The sequence below is a fragment of the Panicum virgatum genome, chromosome 3N (genome assembly GCF_016808335.1).
Source record: "Panicum virgatum strain AP13 chromosome 3N, P.virgatum_v5, whole genome shotgun sequence".
NCBI lineage: Eukaryota > Viridiplantae > Streptophyta > Magnoliopsida > Poales > Poaceae > Panicum > Panicum virgatum.
The window spans coordinates 19,864,855-19,877,759 of record NC_053147.1 but is presented as its reverse complement, the minus strand read 5'-3'; the positions used below and the strand labels follow the sequence as shown (position 1 = coordinate 19,877,759).

Here is a 12,905-nt window from a genome sequence, read left to right as displayed (position 1 = left end):
GTAAATGAAACCAACGTGAATTTTATTTGGAATTGTTTAAAGTTTATCTTGGGCATTTATTTAATTTCTGACCAATGTTGTTATTAAATAATCGTCATAAGTTGTTAACTTTAATTTAAGTTTATTTTGCTTCTGTCCAACGGTGATGCAAAATTAAGTTTCCGCTCCGTTCATTATGCTAAGATTATTTTGTTTCTGCCCAACGGTGATGCAAAATATTATTCATGAGTTAAATAAGTGTTTAATTTGTTTCTGCCCAACGGTGATGCAAATTACTTTGTTCATATTTTAATCTGGCCAATGCTGATTAATTCATTTATTTATGTTGTCATTACTGATTAAATTCTTGTTTATTTATTCATACTCAGATCCCACTCCCGCTAGCATCATAGCTTATGTCAATGGTGTGGAGAAGCTTTCTGGCGATAACTTCGCCAGATGGAGCCGTGAGATCCATCTCATTCTGGTGATGATGGATAAGGACCACTCTATGAGAGACCCAGCTCCTATAGCACTAGTTGCACAAGGGACTGATGACACATCCCTTGCTGAGCGCACCGCTGCTTATGAGAAGGAGAAAGAGCGTTGGGAGCGCTCCGACAGAGTGGCGCTCATGGTCATGGACTTGACCATCAGCCCCACAATCAGGGGAGCGCTTGAGAAGGAGCCTAAGAATGCTAAGAGCTTCATGACTAACATTGAGACGTACTTTAAGGGCTCTGCAAAGGCCGCATCCAATACTCTCATGTCTCAGCTCATGAATTCTAAGTACTACGGGCAAGGCAATGTCAGAGAGCACATTATGGGGATGGTCAACATGAGGGATAAGCTTCAGGACCTCGATTGCCCCCTTAATGATGCTACATTGCTTCACCATGTTATGATCTCACTCCCACCAGCCTTTGAGACCTTCAAGGTAAACTACAATGGTAGTGATCAGAAGTGGAACATAACCACTCTCATGGCTAAGTGTGTCCAAGAGGAAGAAAGGCTTCGCACTCAGAACCCTGATTTTGTTAACCACATTAGACAAGGTGGTCGCAGAAACAACAACAACAACAACAACAACAACAACAACAACAACAACAACAACAACAACAACAACAACAACAACAACAACAACAACAACATGGTCTCTCGCTCCAAGAAAGATAAGAAGGGTAAGAAACCCTATGATAGTCCTAAGCAAGATGGCTCCTCTTCCTCTAAGACATTCAAGTGCTACCACTGTGGCAAAGAAGGCCACATCACTAAGGACTGTGAGGAGTTTAAGAAGTGGTGCGTTAAGAAAGGTAATGACAACATTATTTCTTTAGTCCACGAGTCCTTTTATGCATATTTTTTCCATAAGTACTTGGTGGATTGACTAAGGTGCCACTGTTCATGTTACTAATTCCCCACAGGGATTGTCTGGCGTGCGGACTATAAGAAGGGGGGCCCGAAGTCTCAGGGTCGTGTAACGACCCGGCCCGGGAGAACGGCTAAGATCTACTCTGCACATTGAGTAAACCACACCTGCTAAGTAACTCTCTTGCGCTTTCGTCCTCGCTTTGCGCAAAAGGTTGCAACCGGAGTTATTCAGCTTCCCTGAGCCTGGTTTATAAGCTGGTCTGGGTCCACTTCAACTTCCAGTACGGGACTAAACCGCGATGCTACAGTAAAACGAACAGGTGCTGCAGTAACTCGCGAATTTGGCCTAACCTAGTTGGCTATTCAGACGCCGACTTTGCAGGTTGTGTTGACACTAAGAAGTCGACATCAGGTTGTGTCTTCATGCTTGCAAATGGAGTGATTTCATGGAAAAGCTCTAAGCAATCACTTACAGCAGCATCTACGATGCAAGCTAAGTTCGTGGCATGTTATGAGGCCGTCGGGCAAGCTGTGTGGCTTAAGGGTTTTATTCCCTGTAGCAGCACCGTCCAAATTAAACCGGCTTAAATGTACTAACCATAATCTTAATACTTAATCAAGTTACTGTGCACTTAAAACGGTGTAACCTGACAGGCTGTCGGGTAAAATCCCGATTAAACTACTGTACTCCAGGATCACAATTGCACTTAGACCCGTACGAAGACGAGCACAGGTGTTACCAGCATACAGAAATCTTCAAATTAGTTTACAACACATGTTTTACATAAAAGTTTTAATACAAGCGACAGAGTTTAAAACACAGCGGAAGTTTAAAACTGAGTTCGAAATACAAAACGATAACTACGACGACGATAAAAGGTGAGCTCCACATCCTGCCCACCGATGTGACGCCAACCTGCCCAACCTTCATGGGGAAGACGGGGCCCACTCGACGGTCCAACCCGGAGGAAGCAGCTGTCCAATCCAGGATGCACAGACCTCCTCGAAGTCAGCGGGGACGCAACCTGCTAAAAAGGGTACAACAATAACCCTGAGTATACTAATACTCAGCAAGGCTTACCCGACTTTGGGTATACTTAGCCCATTACCTAGACATGCAAAGCTTTTTGGCTCTGGAGTTCTTTTGCTGAAAGGCTGCTGGAAGTGAATCCTTACTTTCAATATTTTAGCTCCATTTAGTATACCAAGTATTAACTAAATTCACCTAATCATCTAGAGCACACATGGTAGATCAGATTAAAGTCTTCAAAACAACAGGTACAACATTCCATCGCTACCTTCAATACTTATTCCACTTCTTACTACGATGTGACGCAGTGACCAAGGTTCTCTTAACCGAGAGAGACGGCGAATCGATCCGATTTAACCTTGCAAGGTGGACCTAACTCACATGACGCATGTAAACCCCGTCGGATCACGCGCGTCAACTGTTTCCATCATTACCACGGCATCTGAACTACGCCTGCTAAAACCCAGGTGATGGGCCCCTCGCGGTGAACTCCCGGAGAACCCGGAGGCGGCATCCTATCCAACACCCGCCAACTCCCACGCCCAGCGTAGCATGACGGAATTCAAATCACCGCTGTAAAGTGGTACATAGCTCACCGGTTTCGACTACCTCCTACTTCCGGTATGTGGTTAGTACTGTTCAAACTCGGTCATCAGGGCCAACAATGGTACGGTCCTCAATCGACACAGGCGGAAGTTCATTTTCTCATCTATTCCAACTCATTCCCGCCCGGTCTCCAATTCTTTTTACTCATCAACGTATTTCCAAGCCAAAGCTAAGGGATCAAGATCCTAAACTTGCGAGTGACAGTAATCACTCGACTTCTACCGAAATCCTATTTAGCAAAGTATTTCTATCGACACCTGCATACTAGTATAGGCCCACGGTACCTAGGGAAAACATGCATACTATGGTTCCATTCAACTCCTAGAACATAAATGCACAATACTTAAATAAACATTGAATAATTTAAATTATGGTTATGCTTCGGGGCTTGCCTTGCAGGTCAGCGGGGTTAACGAAAACCTCTGGAGCGGGCTCAACGGCGACCTTCTACGGCTCTTCTGCTCGTGGCTCCTGGACCGGCTCAGCGATCAGCTCGTGGACAGCTTCGTTCGTGGCATCTACACGAATAAAAAAAATATGCCATGCACAATTAGAACACAGTGCAATGCATGAGCACCTAATGCGATGAAAAGATTAACTCAAATTAGCCTGAAGTGTTTCCTTCCAAGAACAACTACTAACAACCTTCTATAAAGAAAAGAGCATGGCTAGGGCAAACTATAAGCAAAACCCTAACTTGCATACACGATCTAGCAACACCAGGTACCAGCTCAACGTGAAAGCAATACGGCATGACACCCAAACCTTCCCAATATTTACTGCTGCTAACAAAGCATTTAAAACCCTAGCAAGGTAAAAGAAATATAAATAGATCTACCCAAAAGTGCATAGCAACAGGCCATGAAGCTTTTACAGTGGGCTACTCATGAAATGAGTAAGCCACTGCGAATTTTCCATAATTTTTAGAGCCCTAGAACAACCGGTAACAAATAAACTAGGTTTAAAGCAAACTGAATTTTCAGCAGAGCAAAAGTGATAAAATGCATGTTTAAGTATTTTTCCTCTGAAGATCATGATTTTAGAAACCTAACAAAAAATTTTTGGCATTTTTTGCATTTTTTTGTGATTTTCTACGCAATTTAGAACTATCAGCCGAAAATGGGATAAATACACAAAATTGAAAACATAAAAAGGGGGGCTGACAGCCGGGCCCCACTTGCCAGTGGCCCAGCCCGCCCCCCACCTCTCTGCTTTGCGCCGCACAGCCCAGAGCCATGGCCGGCGGCGCTTCCAGGCGGCCTGCGGCGGTGCGCGGCACCGGCCCCCGCCGGCGGCGGTCGGCCAGCAACACGCCGCGGCCAGGGCGGCCTGCAGAGCCGCGGCGCGCGCGCAGGGCGGCTAGGGCGCGTGCGGGGCAGCGCGGAGGCGGGCGCAGGGCGGGGGCGCGCGGCGGCGCGCGGCGGTGCGCGGCCGTTCCGGCTGGTGCAGCACAGGGCGGCGGAGGGAGCGGGCGGCGCGAGCTTCAGGGATGCCTAGCGGCCTAGGGGTGCGCGGTGGGGGCCCGCGGGCTGGAGCAGAGCTGCCCCGCGGTGGGCGCGCGCGGCGAGCAGCGTGTTCGCGGCGGTGCGGCGTCGATTCGGCGGCGGTGGCGCCGAAATCAAGTGGGGAAGGGGTCGAGGAGTAGGAGTAGGCCGCGATTGAGCTCACCGGGGGTTCGTTTTGCACGACGGAAGGCCGGAAGGGGGTCGTCGACGTGAGGGGCGAAGCTCGGGGCGGAGCTTGACGAGGACAGCAATGGCGGACGACGTCTGGGGCTTAACTTCGGTCGGGGTAGGGCACGGTCGCGCTCGTGGAGGGATGGACGAGCTTCGGGGCGAGGTCGCACAGCTCGGAGTGCGACGGATTGAGGTGGGGCGGCGAGGGTTGGCCGGAGCGACGAGCGGCGGCGGCTTCGCTTGGTTCTGCTCGCTCGAGCTCGACCTAGCTCCGAGGAAGGAGAAAGGAGGATTTCGACGGAACGGGAAGCTTCGAGGCATGCGTGAGGAGAAGAGCGGCGCTCAGACGCAATTGCCGACGCGTGGAAGCGGCGCGCCGACGGCCACAGTCGCCGGTATGGCCGGCGAGCTTCACAGTGCCGAGCAGGAGATCCACTGTTTCTTTGTTTGAATGATTTTGACCCGAAAACGACTAGCTAAAACTCCAAATTTCATATGGGAACATGAAATTTGGCCAAAATAAAAGTTGTAGAGAACAAGAAGATCTACAACTTATGTTTTGGGCGAAAGTTGATTTGGAGCTCGAATCGATGACAAAAACGAGATCGAAAACGGCTAAGCGGATGTTACTAAGCGAACGCGATTAGCGCTAACGACGAATTGAGTCCACGATTAGCGAGATAAATCGTGATTAGCGAGCATGATTAACACAGGGGTGTTACATTCCCAGACTAAGAGTGGTAGACAACATAAGCAAACCACTAAGATTATACTGCGATAATAAAGCTGCAGTTTTCTATGCTAACAACAACAAATCGAGTGGCGCTGCCAAGCACATCGATATTAAGTATTTTGTTGTAAAGGATAGAATCCAAGATCAAACTATTGAGTTAGAGCATATAAGTACTAAGGAAATGCTCGCGGATCCATTAACGAAAGGCTTACCTCCCAATAATTTTCATGAACTTATTGCCGGCATGGGATTATCGGATAGCCTGTGATCTTGGAACAAGAGGGTCATGAGACAACCATCTCCAATAAGGATGAGTATTTTGTGTACCGTGGATAACTGTATAACAATGGGATTAATTCACTATTGTGACACATTGTCTCTTTACACAACTCTACTTTAAGTATGGCTTTAGTTATCGGCCTTTAGACCAAATGGGAGAATGTTGGAATTTCGGTGGTCAGAAAACGCCGATAAGAAGAAGAAACGGGAAAGGAGAACAAATCCAAAAGAAGCCCGTTAAGCGCCCTGATCGGGGGGCCAACCAGCCCATGGTTGTGACCCCAGGTCACCCAGTGCCATATAAAATAGGGGTGGGGGCCGGCACTTTTGACAGTAGTGAAAAACCTAGTCAGAGGACTAACCCTACACCCTACAGCCGTCCGATCTACGGCGGCGTTGGAGTCACCTGAAGGTCACCGCCGCCCCGCTTTCGTCCTCCCTTCGCAGAGGGGACAGTGTCGCTGGAGGCTGGACGGACACCGGTACCCACCGCGGACTTCCATGACTCCGGCGAGTACGACGACGTCGACTCCGGCGAGTACTATTGCGCCGACGACTACGCCGACCGAGATGGCCATCGCATCCGCTACGAACCCGATGCCACTACTCACTGGTCTAGATCTAACTTTCTCATGTTTTACTTAAGGGTTGTGCTTACTTGAGTAGATGTAGATCCCGTATGAGTTTAAGTTTTATGTTCTAAGCATGTTTAGATCCTACAGGGAGTGTCTAGTTTATGTTGACAGATTTTATATGGTTAAACACTACTGGAAAAAGGCCCAAAGACGCCGGTTAGGAAGGGGCTTAGGTACCGGTTTTTGAACCGGTACCCGGAAACCGAGACCAAAAGTCACGATCATGAGTACCGGGTAAAATAATCGGTGCCTTAGGCTAGTATTTTTTTGGCAAAAATGGTTGGCCGGATTCGAACTCAGGATCTATTGCCTCGTGTGTACTTTTCTTACCATCTCACCTACACATAACTTCTGATGAGAAGATAGATATTTTCTTTTTGAAGTAACACACGAATGAGTCTAAGATACCGGTTGGTAACACCAACCGGTACCTAAGGCTCATCCATAGTTTCCATCCACCCTAAAAGTATAGGTACTGATTTATCTTCGTACTGGTACTTTTGGGGTGGACCTTTGGCGTGTTTTCTAGTAGTGAAATTTGTCAGATTTTTATATAATCAACCTAGTGGACAGTTGTACCACAAATCCTAAAACACGATCAAACGTATAAAATCTGACAGATTTGGTAGAAAAATAATCTATCAACAGATAAATAGCAAGAATCTAACTATGACTTTGCTATATGCTAAACCACCAGCTCCGGCGGGAAAATCCACGTCAACCGGCTGCTACTGCAGTACAAATGCCTCTGCGGCGGCAGTCTAAACGGCCGACGAGTCCGGCATCTGGTGTCGAACACATCGTCAGTGTCAGCGAAGTATATGAAGCCCGCCCTGATGTCTCCTCGCGCAGGGGTAGACCTGCAGAAGGAACGGCTGAGGAAGAGAGCCTCGTCTTCGGCCAGCCCGTCGTCGGTGGACAGAACCCACTCGCCTGCATCGAGGTCCGCCTTGAACACCTCGACCCTGCGAGTGTAGGAGCTAGTAAACGGAGGCTCCTGCACCTGCCTCCTCACCATGAGCAACTCCCTGTTCCGCGACCTGACTATTTTGCTCGTGGTAATAGTGTAGTCGTTGGCTTCATAGGGCTCCCCGTCTTGCTCTACCACTTCGCCGTCTGAAATAATGTCATCACCGTTAAAGCTCTCATCATCCTCATCTTGGTTCGGTGCCTTGTCAGCTACTTCCTCTTCCACCTCCTCCCCCTTATCATCATCATCATCATCTTGGTTAGGTGCCTCATCAGCTACCTCCTCCTCCTTGCCGTCGTCGTCCATCCAGCTCAAAAAGTCGAACGTACCATCGGCCAACGGGTGCTTGATGACACGCTTAAATTTGGTAACGGGGGGCTTGCCATCGCCATCCTCCCCGACGCGGAAGGCGAGAAGGTCTTCCCCGGGCGTGATCCCATACAGCCAATCTCCGAGGAACTCGACGCGTGCACAGCGTAGTCAGGCAGCACGAAGGTGCCTCTGCTGGGGCGGCACAGGATGATGTTGCAGCGCGTGCTGCTGGTCATGAAGGCGATGACGTCGTCGCCGGGAGCTGACGTCGACCGCACCAGCACCTCGCGTACCTCGAACACCTCGGAGACAACGCCGGCGACGGCGTCCAGCTCGGGGAGCGGCACCGTCGCGCCGGAGAACGGGTTGTGGAGGAGGTACGCGTGCGCGTGCTTGATGTCGCGGCTGGGCTCCCGGAACGCGCCGGAGTACATGTCCCGGGCTCTGGTGCGCCGGTGCGCTTGGTCGGTGCGGTCGAGGGCGAGCCAGCCGTCGGTGGAGTCGACGCAGGTCGCGTCCTCCGGCAGACCCGGGATCGTCGTCCGGCCGTGGAAGTGGTCGCCTACGGTGACAAAGGATCCGTCCGGCAGGACCAGCCACGGGAGCTGGCTGCTCACGTGGCGGCGCGCGGCGGAGTGCCAGCCGCGGCAGACGACGCGGAGGCGCGCCCGGTCGGCGGGGAACGGGAGGTGGGCGATGACATGGCCTAGGAGCTCCGGCAGGAGATCGGACCACGGACGGAGCGACGCCGGCGAGATTGTCATTGTCGTCGGTGCTGTTTCGCCCTTCCGGCGGCTGGAACGATCGTCGTCGATCGAGATACAGACACGATGTCTGTTGTGTCTCTTGTGTCTGATGGCTAGAAGATTCGCAGGCAAGTAGCCTGTCCCAACTATATTAGGCCGCAAGCCCAAGATTCGGTCCATGTAGTATATTTAGATTGTTAGCTAGGCTTTTCCTCGGCCCAATAGAAACGAAACCCATCGCGGGCTGTATGCGTCACGGCATGGTGGGTTTGTTTTTTTTTTTTGAAAGATGGTGGGTTTGAACAATTGGTGTTCAGTTCAGAGACAGAGACTCGAGCAGATCGAACGACAGGTGATCGTTTCTTCAGGGAAACAGTTCGGTAAATTCATGAGGATAGCCTTTGCGATCGAGTTGCCGGGCAGATTAGTTTTTCCTAGCTATCAAAGTGCAAGCAAAGCTGCTAAGTGCTAACTGCTTTTGCTCCAAAAAAAAGCAGGGCATGCATGGTTCGGCACTTGGGGCTTTCCAACCAAAAAGATTTTCACTTTTGGCACTGCCCTCATCAAAAGCCACTGGCTAGTGATTCGTACCATATGGATAAAGACCATATCGACCCTCAAAAGCTTGCGCTTTGTGGAGATAAAGTAAAGGCGAGAATCTTGCTTAGGGTGGGTTTTACTGCTTTTTGAGAACTTTTATGCCACAAACGCAAAGTGATCAGTCGATGGAAAAGGGAAGGAAAAGATTAGGAAGGTGCAACTGGTAAGCAAGTATGCCGGCTTTAGGACCTAGGTTGACTCTAGGGGCTCTTACCATTACGCTAAACATACTACTCGATTGGGGTGGATTATAATAATCTTGTTCACAAGTGCTTGCAGGCTTATTGATTGCAGTATGTTGCAGTGATTCTTTTACTTGTAAAAATAGCAAAACTTGAAACAACAACGTTTACTACTCTTATCAGCAATTCTTTTGGTTGAATCCAAAAAAGTGTCAAGATTATGGAAGCATCTATAGCTTTGGAAAAGACTGCTTTGGTGGTTCCAAATTGATGAAAAGATGAATTAATTGAGCAATTGTGCACGTATTGGGTGCGTGCGTGCGTGTTTAAACCCATGTTCAGTTTTTACATTTCTAGGTTTGCAGTTGTAGGCAGCTCATTCTGCGATGCGAGTCCGGAAAATGACTTTGCAACGAGGCACGGCGTACGTGCAGGAACGCCGACCGCGGCCAAAAGGCGCCACGGCGCAAATCATGGTGTCCACAGCGCGCGCGCGCACCCGAGCACTCACTCACCCAGATGCTATTTATACCCATGGCCAGAGGTCCACACTGGATGGCCGATGCGTCCGCCTCCTGCTCTTCTTCAGGAACCATCGAAAACCAGCCGGCCAGCCAGCACACGACACGACACGACTCGCGCGGCATGCTGCCTCACGCCGAGGTGCCGGCCAGGGCCGCGGCCGCGGGCATCAAGCTGTTCGGCAAGGTCATCACCACGCAGCAGCAGCAGGCGCCGCACCACGCGGGAGCCGGCGCCGCCGCTGCGTGGAGGGCGCCGCCGAGGCTGCTGCCGCAGGCGGCGGCGTCGGGGCGCGGGGGCGCCGACCTGCTGGAGGAGGCCGCGCGGGCGCGCGCCGCGGCGGCCGAGGCGCGGCTGCCGTGCCCGCGGTGCCGGAGCCGGGACACCAAGTTCTGCTACTTCAACAACTACAACGTCAACCAGCCGCGCCACTTCTGCCGGGCCTGCCACCGCTACTGGACGGCCGGCGGCGCCATCCGCAACGTGCCCGTCGGCTCCGGCCGCCGCAAGAACCGCCCGGTGCCGCTGCCGCCGCCCCCAGCCCCGGCGCCGCACGCCGGCGACGCCACCGGCACCCCAACCAGCGCCGACCACGTCTCGGAATCCGGGTCTCCTCCGGTGTTCACGACCGCGTCTGTCGGCCTCGCCGTCCCCTACCGCGGCTCGCCCTTCCACCTCGCGCCGTCGCCGGCCTGCACCGCCGCCGGCCTGCCCGAGACGGCGGGGCAGTACTGGTGGCTCGTGGCGGGTGGCGCGGCGCGTGCGGTTGCGCCGGACCGCGCGTTCTGATCCGAGAAAAACGGCGCGTCCTTTTTTTGGCGATGGCTCGCTCCTTTCACGGCTCGGGATGGAGGAACGAGCCTGGCCGTGGCCGGTTGCACGGTGAATAGGGGGTAGGGTTTGACCCGGTGAGGACGCTCGCCGAGCGATGGAGAGGCACGAGGCTTTTTAGGTGTAACCGTGTGGTCTTTGCACAGGAATCGAGGTGTCTGTTCTGATTCTTTTCTTTTGACTTTGCATCGAACTTTTGGTGAAAGCTGTTCTAACCTTTTTTTTTTGGGAACTTTTGTGAAGATGGGCTGTAATTCAACTTTCAAAACAGTTGTGAGGAGGGTGCTCGCCTATTGTTTGAAGTAGGAACACGCTCAGTCGCTCACGAAACCAATGTAGGGATCGGATGTCTCGAAGTAGTAGTTGGACAAAAGTCCTTTCATGAACGTGGACAGTAGCTCACGCAGAAGTCGGAAGTGTGTGGGTTTGTTTGGGAAAAAAAAAATCTATATCACCCCCTCATCTATTGGGGTGGATTACATAACTCCCCAAATTATGAAATGGTCTATATCACTTCCTGAACTTTCCAAAACCGATCAAATTAACGTCTAAAATAGTTTTAAAAAATCATAGTAATCACAGAAAAATCATAAAATCAAAAATCCAATTGTTTTAGACTCCAATTGAGTAGATCTACACAATAAACGTATAATATGATATGCTTTAGTATATTTTTTTCTGTAGCTTTAGATCTATGCTTTTCTTCGTAGCTGTAAAAAAATGTACTAAAGCATACCATATTATATGTTCACTGTGTAGATGTACTCTTTCGGAGTCCAACAATTAGATTTTTCTGTGATTTACTATAATTTTTCAAAACGGCTTTAGGGGGTAATTTGACCGGTTTTGAAAAGTTCAGGAGGTGATATAGACCATTTCATAGGTTAGGAGGTTATGTAGTCCATCTCCCATAGGTGAGGGGATGATATAGACTTTTTCCTTTGTTTGGGAGTTGTACAGAAGTATGATGTTTGAGGCGAGATGGACATGGACGTGGGCTCCAATTTATCGCAAGCTTGTTGGGCTATAGTTTAGTGTAGCGGATGGGAGAAGGCCCATGAGAACATTCCGAGCAGCGTCCTCGTGCGATGCCATCACCTGAAAGTCGCGTTTAGATGATTTCAACCCAATTACTCGGTCCAATTACTCCCACCGCCACTCCTTTCTTGTGCTCGCCGCTCGCCGTCGGGTTTCTGGGCAGGTCGGCCCGGCGGAGGAGGCGGGTGCGGGGGCGGCGAGGCCGGTGGTGGGGGCGCCGCCAGCCGGGCAGTGTGAGATGGTGGTTGGATCGACGTCGGGGTAGGAGAGTCGACGGACGATGACAGCGGTGGACAAAGGCCGCGGTGATAGAAGGTGGCAGCAACGGTGGTACGAGGGCGGCAGGCATGGGCGGGCTAGAGTACCGCCGAAGCTGCGCGCCGGCAGGACCCTAGCCCGCCCACACCGGTAGGTTGAGGGAGGGGCTGGGCAGATGACTGGTGGATGGCGGCAGCCGGAAGTAAAAGAAAGGGTGAAGCGAGAAGATAGAAGCCACTCGTGGACAACACTCGTGAACCATCACTCTAAGCGACGCCAAGCCGCACTCCTCCTGGCAGGTAAACCATGTAAAGTCTCGACATCATCTAAAATTCTGAATCCTCCAGCTGTGAGATCATACTCTGGGATGTACTCGGCGAGGCTCGGTGATGGTTACGGCGGGAAGCGGGAGACAGCGGCGGCTGTTGGCCGGAGGAGGTCGCCGCGCGAAGGATGCAGGGATGGGATGTCGGGCGGCGGTGGTTGGAGGGCACGAGCATCGAGAGATTTCGTTATTCGAGTTCCAGTTGCCCTAAAAAAATCGGAGAAAAAACATAAAAGTCTTAAAAATTTTTTTGGGCTTGGCCTTACGGGGTAGCAGCCTGGGCTGGCTGGGAGCTGTTGCCATCTGCGGCCAATTTCCGCAACAGCGGTGCGTGGGCCAGAAACGTGCGGCCCGGTTCAATATGGTGGTCCATTAGCTGTCAGCCTGTCTGTCACCGTTCAAATGCTTAGCTTGGAGATGAAATGAGGTCACCGAACAAATTCGCACCATCCGTCCGTCCGTCCCATCCGCGCGCCTGATCTTGTTTCTCGGACGAAGACGTGGGTTCTAACCATAATTCTCCCCCGCCGTACTCGTGAACGCCCGCGAGCTGCAAAAGCTTAGAAGCTAAAAAAAACGCCCGTGCAGCCCAGGACGCGCTGGTGGCAACTCGCATCACCCTGGCGAGCCAGATCACTCACTTTGTGCTTGCGGAATCTAGCTTCCAGCGACCGGCAATGGCGGGAATGCAGGTGAGAAACTCCGGTGGTCGTCGTCGCTCGCTGCGGTGCACGCATGATATGTTCTGAAAGTTATTAGCAGTGCAGGTACAGGAGAGTGATGAGGAGAGGGGGAAAAATGCCACGGGATAT

The 12,905-nt window shown here is 51.3% G+C and overlaps 2 protein-coding genes and 1 pseudogene across 2 annotated transcripts; 2 read left to right on the top strand and 1 right to left on the bottom strand.

The window, feature by feature from the left end:
• The first annotated feature begins 472 nt into the window (after positions 1–472).
• Positions 473–1,460, top strand: LOC120667642. The gene is made up of 2 exons (XM_039947678.1): positions 473–916; positions 1,404–1,460. The coding sequence occupies exons 1-2, from the start codon at positions 473–475 to the stop codon at positions 1,458–1,460; spliced, it is 501 nt and encodes a 166-aa protein (XP_039803612.1).
• Positions 1,461–6,994: 5,534 nt separating this feature from the next.
• On the bottom strand, positions 6,995–8,421 carry LOC120667641 (annotated as a pseudogene).
• Positions 8,422–9,638: 1,217 nt separating this feature from the next.
• LOC120664933 (dof zinc finger protein 5-like) lies at positions 9,639–10,774 on the top strand. Its single transcript, XM_039944324.1, has one exon. It carries the CDS (start codon positions 9,639–9,641, stop codon positions 10,428–10,430), a length of 792 nt encoding a protein of 263 aa, XP_039800258.1. The 3' UTR covers positions 10,431–10,774.
• The last annotated feature ends 2,131 nt before the right edge of the window (positions 10,775–12,905 follow it).